The sequence below is a fragment of the Microtus oregoni genome, unplaced genomic scaffold (genome assembly GCF_018167655.1).
Source record: "Microtus oregoni isolate MIOR12 unplaced genomic scaffold, Mior012 000018F_ref0000195, whole genome shotgun sequence".
Classification (NCBI taxonomy): Eukaryota; Metazoa; Chordata; class Mammalia; order Rodentia; family Cricetidae; genus Microtus; species Microtus oregoni.
This window is the reverse complement of record NW_024543077.1, coordinates 39,569,672-39,580,524: the sequence shown is the minus strand read 5'-3', so window position 1 is coordinate 39,580,524 and position 10,853 is coordinate 39,569,672. Positions and strand designations below refer to the sequence as shown.

Below are 10,853 nucleotides of genomic sequence, written 5' to 3'. Positions count from 1 at the left end.
GAGATCTGGTGCCCTCTGCTGGCTAGCAAGCATACAGACAGACAGAACACTGTATGCATAATAAATAAATCTTTTTTTTTATTTATTTATTATGTATACAACATTCTGCCTCGATGTAAGTCCACACACCAGAGGAGGGCGCCAGATCTCAGTACAGATGGTTGTGAGCCACCATGTGGTTACTGGGAATTGAACTCAGGACCTCTGAAAGAGCAGCCAGTGCTCTTAACCTCTGAGCCATCTTTCCAGCGCCCCCCCCCCCTTTTTTTTAAATCTTAAAAAAAAAAAAAACCAAACCCTGTCCCTTGTGTCCAGCTCACCCCAGTTCAGTTCACCTCAGCTCAGCTCACCATCAGGTGTTTCCTGGCAGGCGGGTGGGGCAGGGAACTGTGGTCAGGGTGCAAGTGGCAGTTAGGGCTGTTCTGCAAGTTTTGTACTTTTCCACTGCTGATTGTCATCCACCTAGGGCAAATGCTTAAAGCAGTTGCAAGCAGGCTTTTTGAGTTGGGGTCTTACAAGACATAGCTGAAGCTTTGGTTGCTGCTGTTAAACCGACAAAACTCCCACCAGCCTGGTCATCAACTCCATCAGAGATCTGAGAAGGTAAATGTCATCGCAGTAGACAGGAAATGCAGACCAAACAGCTGCAGAATCTAATAAAAAACGACAGAAACTAACCCTGGCTCGAAACACAAAAATCAAAAAAAAAAAAAAAAACCATTTAAACGGTTGCAATCAGGGCGCGTGCTCCTTCTGACCTTGCTTCCCTCGCCTTTTGCAGTGCAGTCAGATCAGGTTTTTCTGTGAGAGCTGAGGAGACCAGCACCGTGATTGCAGTGTGGAAAGGGATCCTCAGAAGGAAGCCTTAGGAAAAGCACCACTGCCCCCCCTCCCCCCAACCGCTGGCCCGCGCCTGCGCACTCGGGGCGCACACTGGCCCCGCCCCTCCGCGTCATCCGCGTTTTGGAGAAGAAGCCTGCGCCGGCGCCGTCAGCTCCATTTTGTGCCTGGAGTTTGTGTCGTCGTCGCTGTCTCTGTCGCCTTCGCCCTTCCCGCCGTCGCCTTGCGAATTCTGTCACCGCGGTCGGCGTCCCTGCGGAAAGGTAAGCCACGGGGTCCGAGCGTACGCTGCCCCGCTGTGCGCTCTGAGGGCCGCGCTGAGCGTCGCGGTGCTGGGCCGGCTCCCCGTTCCCATGGCGGCCGCTCCCTCCGCTCAGCCCCGCCGAGCCCTCGCCTCCGGATCTGCCCGGTGGCGGGGACGGTGCCACCGCCGGGGCGTCCCGAGCGAGGGCGGAACCAGGGCCCCCGGCGGCAGCGGTACCGGTAGCGGCCGCGCCTAAGATGGCGGAGGCGCCCGGGCCGCGCTCGCCCCGCGGAATGGCGTCGCCAGGGCGCGGCCTCCGCGCGGCTCGCTCTCGGAAACCCGGTTTCGGGGCCGATTTTCTGTCTTTGGGGCCCAGGGGGTCCCCGCAGGCCGGTGTGGGCGCTGTGGGGACAGCTTAGAGAGTCCCCCCAAGGCGAAAGCCGGCCTCGGGGAAGAAAGAACTAAGGAATCCAGTTGAGCTGGTGCAGAAAGCGCAGGCGCAGGGCTCGTAAAGACGAGTTTAGGATTTAGGCGGCTCCAGAGATTGTGAAATCCTTATTTCGACAGGGCTCAGAGGGTGTACTTTGTAACAACAGTATTAAAGGTTAAATTATTTTTTTTCCCTTCGTAAACGAAAGTTGTAAAACGTACTCGGAAGGGACATTGTTTACCTTTAGGAAACGGGAGGGGAGCGCGCTACGAGTGTGAATCACCTTCTCCTCAGTAAACAATTTCATTGCCGTCATCGTCGTGGCTGCCCTGTCGGCAAATTGGTTGTATTTATTAGTGAAGCCTGAAGTTTGCTGGCTCAGCACGAAAGGCAAGGCAGTTCGGCATACATATATTTTCCTTCTCGGGCTCCCCCCCAACCACGTCTCCATATTTTTTCCCTGTCTCCCTCTGCTAACGGTGGAGATTTACTTGAAGGAGCATTAAAAATGAGGTCACCATTGGAACGGCAGTTTTGAGCTGTAACAAACACATCTAAACAGATAAAAGTTAGTTAGGGTTAGTTCCGGGTGCTTTGTGGGGATTGAATTGTGTGAACCTTCTGGAAGGGTAGTGTTAAAAATCTTACCTGGGCTATTTAGAAACCTCTTTTTCTACTTTTATAAATTTGGGCACGGTGAGAACGAGGTAGAAAATGTGAGAATAAAATTCAGATTCCAGAATCTGAGACAGTGCAGTAACTTTTTTAAAAAATATTTATTTATTGCCGGGCGGTGGTGGCGCACGCCTTTAATCCCAGCACTCGGGAGGCAGAGGCAGGCGGATCTCTGTGAGTTCGAGACCAGCCTGGTCTACAGAGCTAGTTCCAGGACAGGCTCCAAAACCACAGAGAAACCCTGTCTCGAAAAACCAAAAAAAAAAAAAATATTTATTTATTATGTATACAATATTCTGTCTGTGTGTATGCCTGAAGGCCAGAAGAGGGCGTCAGATCTCTTTACAGATGGTTGTGAGCCACCATGTGGTTGCTGGGAATTGAACTCAGGACCTTTGGAAGAGCAGGCAATGCCCTTAACCTCTGAGCCGTCTCTCCAGCCCCAGTGCAGTAATTTTTATGATTTCAAATGATTGACAACAATTTCAAAACTTACATTTAAAACAAAAGGCCAGCGCTGGGCATGATATGCCTTTAATCCTAGCCCTGCATAGGGAGGGGCAGGCAGATCTGAGGTCAAGGCCCGCGTGGTTTACTTAGTTCCAGGACCACTAGAGGGAGACTATTTGGGGAAGAAAAGAAAAAACAAATCAAAACTAGCGTGAATTTGCAAAGGAAGCTTTTACTAGTGAACGTCGCAGAAATCAAATTTCATTAGGACCATTTGTCTTGTGTAGATGAGACATCTACAGAGAACTTACTATCATGCCTGGGATGAGAGGGATTGCGATTATGGAGCCTGGAACAGCAGCAGCCATAAGAGAAGGAGATCACACAGCAGTGGTCGGGAGCATAAGCGATGCAGATACGATCACTCCAGAACAACTGATGGGTAAGGGGGGCAGCGGGTCAGAGTACTGGCAGCATTTGCAGAAGACAGTTGGGTCCCAGCTCTTCAGGCACACTCAGTATAACCTGTAACTCCGGCTCCTCGGGACCAGTGCCCTCTCCTACACTCCTGGGCAATACCTGTACAGAAAGGCGCATGCATGTGATCAAAATTACATCTGCACATTAAGAAAATTCCTTTTTTTTCATCTGAACAGTGATGGCACACGCCTTTTTAATCTCAGAGGCAAAGGCAGGCGGATCTCAAGGGCAGCCAGGACCACACAGAGACCCTGTCTTGAAAAGCAGCTAGTAACGTAGCTAGCTCAGATGTTGATAGGTTGCCTGCTGTGCGTGAAGCCTGGGACCACATAACTGCGGTGACTCAGTTGCATGGTCAGAGATGAGTGGTGGAATACTTAGCTTGGGCAAAGGCCTTGAGTTCAGTCCCCTACGCTGCCGAGAACTTGGGAATCGGTGTTGGGTTTTGTGTGTTTTGTTTTGGTGTATAAAGCAATCTTCTCTTGTAGCTATTATCTGGGGAGCAGATCCATAAACGAGAGAGCCTATCATAGCCGGCGCTACGTTGATGAGTACAGGAACGACTATATGGGCTGTGAGCCGGGCTATTACTATGGAGAGCACGAAAGCCGGTATCAGAACCATAGTAGCAAGTCCTCTGGTAGAAGTGGACGGAGCAGCTACAAAAGTAAACACAGGATCCACCACAGCTCTTCACATCGTCGCTCACATGGGGTATGCGCACTTTTTAACCTTCTGGAGGTTTTATTTCCCACAGACAGGAAGCAGATTTGTGTTGAGAAAAGTTAAGATTGATTACACATCACAATTCCAGAGTGCCAGGAGTGTTCTTTTAGGATTTGTGCACTGCATAGGGAATTCATGAAAAGAGTGTATTTAGTTCTGTAGTAATAGACTTGTTGACGACTCCTTAGTTACTAATTGCCATTTCATTAGTGGAGGGGATGACTTAAAAATTATTTTAAAAATTTTTTCTTAATGCTATTAAAAAGTTTTATTTTGATGAGTTCAGTTTATTACAAAGAATTAATTAGTTAGGTACTTGTGTGAGAGTTAGTTGACTTATTTAACCTGTTTTGTAATTTTTTTCTCATTAAGTGAACTACAGATTTGAACTTAGTTTCTTGTATTTGAAAATCATAGCAGATGACATTTTAATGCTATAATGTTACGTGCCAAATCTTTTTTCCCTCCCAAAATTAGCACTGTGGTTTACTGCTTTAATACCTATTTTAGAGAGGGAACCTTAATTTGGCCACAGTGTGCTACAAATAAATACTACACCCTACAGTTATGTAGCATGAAATAAGGACACTAGAAACCTAAAATTATGTTTCAGTGAATGCTACAGATAAGTATTTTTAAAAAGAAAAACAATTGTGTTTGTGTTTTGTTGCCTTACCATATTGAGTATCTTATCTGAAAATCTGTTCCTTGCCATGTTTTTCTCCTGTTAACATAAACTATGTGCCCTGTGAATTTCTGGGGACTGAATTTGAAATTGCTCCTGCCAACCGTTTGTGGCCTGGCGTGTATCTGAATGCCTGAATATCTCCCCGCTGAATGAATTTCGTATTCTGCCCTGAATTCACTCGGGTATATTGATTGGCTGGATGATCTTGGTGCCGCCCACTTGACGTTTCCAGAAGAGTCACCGAAGGAAAAGATCGAGGAGTGTAGAGGATGATGAGGAGGGTCACCTGATCTGTCAGAGTGGAGACGTACTAAGTGCAAGATGTATAGAATGTTTTTCAACACTTATTCACTTTTCAGATAACATAATCTATATGTATAGATTAAGATACAGGGTTTTGGAAATCTTTTCTTTCTGTTTTGTTCTGCTTTGCTTTATTTTCATTTCTTTTGGTGGGAGGGGCTTGTGTCTTTACTTTCTTTAGAGTTTTAATATTTGTTGTACAGAAATTCCAGAGCAGTAAATCAAGTTAATGCAATTGGCCTGAGAATGAAATCAATTGTAAGAATAGTTGTATGTTTTTGGATGGTGTTGGATGATAAGTAATTAAAGATGAGGAAATTTGTAGCATCTTCTAGAATAATCTGCACTGATAGCTTTAAGTACGTTGTTTCCACTTCTTGTTATGAGTGAGATGTATTTCTCTTTTTTAGATGAGGTTGTTGATACTCTAGGTGAAGGAGCCTTTGGGAAAGTAGTGGAGTGCATCGATCATAAAGCGTAAGTTTCAGAACCTTGGGGTTCTTCTGTAGAGAAAGTTAGTTTAGCTGATACCCATACAGGCTTTTTAGCTTGGGTCTTTTGACTTAGGCTGTAGGAAATTCATAGGTAAAGATAATTTCCCTTTGATGTTTGAGACGGGGTCTTACTGTGCAGGCTTGGAATTCAGAGTGCTGGGGTCAAAGGTCTTTACCTGGTCTCTTACATTTTTTAAACAAAGCCAACTAAATAGTATTATCATACACACACACACACACACACATATATACATACAAATTAAAGAATCTATATTCCTTAATTGAAGGAACAAAGGATAAGCCTGTAGTTATATGATTAAAGTCTTTCTTATTTAGAAAATGGTGAGATTACTGATTCTGGTACAGTGAAAGATTATTTTGTTGCCTAACTTTGAATTGCAGTATCTGCTTTTTTCTTTTTGAAACAGGCCCCTCTATGTATCCCTGGTTTTCTTGAAACTCTATAGGCCAGGCTGGTCTCAAACTTAGAGATCCTCCTGCCTCTCTCTCCACAGTGCTTGGGATTAAAAACCTAACTTGGATTATCGCCTTTTTAACTTGGAATTTATTCTTTCTAACAGGGAAGGTAGGCATGTAGCAGTAAAAATAGTTAAAAATGTGGATAGATACTGTGAAGCTGCTCGATCAGAAATACAAGTTCTGGAACACTTAAATACGACAGATCCCCACAGCACTTTGTAAGTATCAAATTAAAACTTGGGAAATAATCTCAGGTAGACTTGAATTGAAAGCTCTGTTGAGGTTCTTGTTTTTTTTAATGTGTTTATAGCCGCTGTGTCCAGATGTTGGAGTGGTTTGAGCATCGTGGTCACATTTGCATTGTGTTTGAACTTCTGGGTCTCAGTACTTATGACTTCATTAAGGAAAATGGTTTTCTGCCATTTCGAATGGATCACATTAGGAAGATGGCATATCAGATCTGCAGATCTGTTAATTGTAAGTTCTTGACATGCCTTCCAAACCTTAATGTGAAACTAATGTCAGATTAATTTGGATCTTTAAAAAGAGAACCTAGTGGGGATGGAGGCTATAGTTCATCACAGAAATGATGCCTTTTTGTTCTGTCCCCATCACCACAGAAGACTAAAAGATGAGCTCTAGCGAGGGAATTAACCGTTTAGTCTGAGAATAGATACGGATTTGTGGGGTGGGGTGATGGTGGTTAAAAGATAGAAGCTTATTAAAAACCTGTTCAAGATGGGTGGTGGCTCACGCCTTTAATTCCAGTTCTCAGGAGGTAGGGAGAGGAGGGTAGGTCTCTGTGAGTCTGTAGACCAGTTTAGGATAGGTTCCAAAGGTGCACAGAGAAATCCTGTCTTGAAAAAAACAAAAATCTTAAAAAGAGCCCAGTGGTGATGTGATGGTAAACCTTTAATCCCAACACTTAGAGGCAGAGACAGGTGGGTCTTCTCAGTTTGAGGCCAGCCCGCTCTACAGAGCAAGTTGAAGGACAGCTAGGGCTACACAGAGAAACCCTGTCTTGAAACAAAAAAATAATGTGCATCCTAACTGTAAAGAGAGCAATATAATGTGTGGTCTGGGGTGTGACTTAAGCCGGCAGGCATCCTTAGTTCCATCTCCAGAGAAGGTAGGGAGTGTGCTAAGTCGATAGAGTGCTTGTTTATCGTGCCCAAGATTTTGGGTTTGCTCTGGCGCTGTGTAAACTGAATATGGTGGTTATGCCTGTAATTTACCTTGGTGGGTGGCAAAAAATATCAGAATCAAAGGCCATTTATGACTTTGTATCTGATTTGAGGTCAGCCTGGACTACTGCATTAAAACTCAGTCAACAAAAAGGTATATTTAAGACTGATTTAGTGTGAGCTCTGGAAATTTTAAGTGCAACAAATTTCCGCGTCATTAGACTCCCCCAGCATGCCTGAACACCTGTTTGAGACAGTTTCTCATTATATAGTTTTGAACTCCGTTACCATTGACCTGACCTTTTAAGTGCTGAGATTACAGATGGTAGCCATCATTCTCAGCTGACTACTTCTTACTGAGAGGCTAGTCCCAGCCCAGCTAGCCTTTGCTAGTGCTGAAATTACAAGAATATGCTACGACCACATCCAGTATCACTGGAGTTGGGGAATGATGGGTTTCAGTCTCATTGTACAACCTCAGGTCCAGGATCCTGCCCTGAGTGTTGTGGATAGATAAAACATGTATGGCTGAAATAACTCATTATCAGGCGTGTATTTCCCCACACCTCTGGTGAATTTTCTTACAAACTGAGATTGTCTTACAGTACATAGGAAGACACCAGAGGTTTGGGGTTTAGATTTTTTTCTTAGTTATTTTTTTGTTATTTGTTATTTTCGTGTGTGCAGAACACACATGACTGTGGATAATCGCAGTCCTAGGGTGTCAGATCTCCTTGATATGGGTGCTGAGAATTGAACCCAGGTCTTGAAGTTCACCAGTACAAGTACATTCTTACCAGACTGCCCAGTTTATTACAGTCTCAGCCAGATGGGGTGGTGTACATCTTTGAGCACAGGACTCAAAAAACAGGTGAATACCCGAGGTCAATGTCAGACTGGTCTACAAAGTGAGTTTTAGGAAAGCCAGGGCTATATAGAGAGGCCTTGTCACTAAGACTTGGGATTTTTATGCCCTCAACTTTTGAGTACTAAGATTATAAGCATAATTTATGATGTCAGGCTTGTAGTTTCATATTTTTGAGACTATAGTGACTCTGTGCTTCTTTCCAGTTTTGCACAGTAATAAATTGACTCACACGGACTTAAAGCCTGAAAACATCTTATTTGTGCAGTCTGACTACACGGAGGCTTATAATCCAAAAATGGTAAGTCTTTGTAACACCGTCATGGAGCTTGTAACATCGTTGTTGTCCTCGTAACATCGTTGTGGTGGTGCTTGTAACATCGTCCTGGTGCTTGTAAATGCTTTGTTTCGATGGTTTGTTTTCATTTGTCACTTACCGTTTGCAGAAGCGTGATGAACGCACCGTCATAAATCCAGATATTAAAGTTGTGGACTTTGGAAGTGCAACGTATGATGATGAGCATCACAGTACATTGGTATCCACAAGACACTACCGAGCACCCGAAGTTATTTTAGGTCAGTGCTTACTATGCTTTATTGTAGCCAACCTTCAGTTTATGGTCCAGACTGGAGAACGGAGCTCTGTGGTACCGCTCTTGTCTAACCTGCCATACCCAGGATTATCAAATAGAAGAACAGTATTATAAACCATGTCAAGCCGGGCAGTGACCATACACGCCTTTAACCCAGCAGGTGGATTTTCATGAGTTCAAGGCCAGAGCTTGGTCTGCAGAGTGAGTTCCAGGACAGGCTCTGTAACTATTGGGAAACGCTGTCTCAAAAAAATGAAAGGAAAAAATATGTTAAGTGTCTTCAAATTGCTAGGCATGGTGGCACACACCTTTAATCAGAGGCTGGTAGTTCTCTTGAGTTAGAAACCAGCCTGGGCCACATACTGAGACCCTGTTTCAAAAACAAAAACCTTGAAGTCTCAACTTACCAGCCATGGAGCTAGCATGTGGCTTAGCCTTTAAAAACGATTGTTAATATGTTGTTAATTGTGCATCTTAGAATTGGCTCAGACAAACCCAGGTGTGATGTGTGTATAATCCTGGTCAACTACGCAGAGCCTGACTTATTGTCTGCCAGACTAAGTCAGGGGTACTGGTCTAGTGTAATGCTCTTTGGGGTGTTGTGAACAGTCAGTGTAACATGAAATCCAGCACCTTACACCTTGAGGGCAGGGCGTCACACTATATTCAGAAACGTCTTTCAGAGATGTGGAGGTTTTCTCCCCTGACACTGTGCTTTGCTTACAGCCCTAGGGTGGTCTCAGCCATGTGATGTCTGGAGTATAGGATGTATCCTTATTGAGTATTATCTTGGATTTACAGTTTTTCCGGTGAGTGGCAATGATGTGTTTTAGTGGCTTTGCATTTAAAAAGTGCCTGTTTGTGTAAAATAGCTACTTTAATTCAAAGAATACATTTACACAATAGGTTTTTTCTTACTACTTAAAAAGCACAAAAAAATTACAATTGTGTAATTTGTCTTGGGCAGTGTTACAAATATTGTAAGCAGTTGTCTCCAGTCCTATAGGGACGACCACTGGCAAACGTCAGGTGTTGACACTGTTTTGTTCTGCCATTTTGATGACTCTTTGTGACTCTTGAGTAGTTGGGACTAGAGTAGGTGTGGTTTATATGAATTATTGGTTAACAAGTGTTTCTATTGTAGACTCACGATAGCAGGGAACATTTAGCAATGATGGAAAGGATTCTTGGCCCACTGCCAAAGCACATGATACAGAAAACCAGGTATGTGTTACTTGAGTCATAGCATCTTTAATACCACTATTTAAAGATTTCTTTTTCAGTTAAATAGCATATTACATTATTGATGGTGAATAATTTAGCATTTCTGTTGTTTGGCCAATGTCTTAAATCTCTCAAAGGATTTAACCTGGAAATATTTAGTATTTAACCTGGAAATATTTAGTAGTTGATGCTACTTCATATCTTTTTAGGCTCGAAAAAAAATAGTAACATAGTAATGTGAATGTTTAACTGTTTCAGGAAACGTAAATATTTCCATCATGATCGATTAGATTGGGATGAACACAGTTCTGCTGGCAGATATGTTTCACGGCGCTGTAAACCTCTGAAGGTAAGCTTGGATGGTCATAAGGTAACCAGGGCTTGCATGTGCCCACTTTGACCCCACTTTGGGGGTATAGAGATTGAACCTAGGCCCTCGTATTCTGCTTAGTTTTGGTTTCTGAGACAGGGTCTTGCTATTCTATTAATGTGTAGTCCAGGTTTACAGCCGTGCATTGCTGTGCTTGGCTTATCCTCCAAGCCCCCTTTCTTCTAGAAACATTTTAATAATGGTTTAGAGAAAGAGGCTAGTAATCCATGGTTCTGATTTTCGTGTGCAGCAGATGGTAAGAATGTTTTCTGTTTCAGGAGTTTATGCTATCTCAGGATGCGGAACATGAGCTTCTCTTTGACCTCATTGGGAAAATGTTGGAGTATGACCCAGCCCAGAGGATTACTTTAAGGGAAGCCTTAAAACACCCTTTCTTTCACCCCCTTAGGAAACACACATAGTGTCAGAGTGCTCTGAGAGACCTTAGACTGCATCAGTCCAGTTGTGAATATACTAAGTTATTTGTATAGCTTTGTACAGTTCTTAGTGTTTTTATTGTTTATATGATTTATTAAATACATGGCCAAGCCAAACAAGCATCTTTCAGTAATCATAGAATGACTAATTTGGAATAAACTTTGTGTTTGTGAATTTATAAAAGTCTGTACAGTCTGGTGTGCTGTCTTTCTGTAGTCATTTTGTTTTGGAGTGTTGTCCCCCCCCCCCCCCCCAAGACAGGGTTTCTTGTGTGGCTAAGGCTGTCCTAGAACTCACTCTGTATATTACCAGGCTGGCCTTGGATCTCAGATCCACCTGCCTCTACCTCACAAGTGCACCACCATTGCT

At 43.5% G+C, this 10,853-nt stretch overlaps 1 protein-coding gene across 2 annotated transcripts; it reads left to right on the top strand.

The window, feature by feature from the left end:
• Positions 1-975: 975 nt before the first annotated feature.
• Positions 976-10,662, top strand: LOC121459026 (dual specificity protein kinase CLK1). 2 transcript variants are annotated; one of them, XM_041668512.1, is made up of 13 exons: positions 976-1,103; positions 2,927-3,081; positions 3,608-3,833; positions 4,766-4,856; positions 5,247-5,313; positions 5,912-6,028; positions 6,121-6,287; positions 8,066-8,160; positions 8,306-8,435; positions 9,179-9,261; positions 9,597-9,676; positions 9,935-10,025; positions 10,325-10,662. In XM_041668512.1, the coding sequence occupies exons 2-13, from the start codon at positions 2,927-2,929 to the stop codon at positions 10,466-10,468; spliced, it is 1,446 nt and encodes a 481-aa protein (XP_041524446.1). In that variant the 5' UTR covers positions 976-1,103; the 3' UTR covers positions 10,469-10,662. The 2 variants fall into 2 exon arrangements, with proteins under 2 accessions (XP_041524446.1, XP_041524447.1); XM_041668513.1 differs by lacking the exons at positions 976-1,103; positions 2,927-3,081; positions 4,766-4,856 and having other exon boundaries at positions 3,696-3,833.
• The last annotated feature ends 191 nt before the right edge of the window (positions 10,663-10,853 follow it).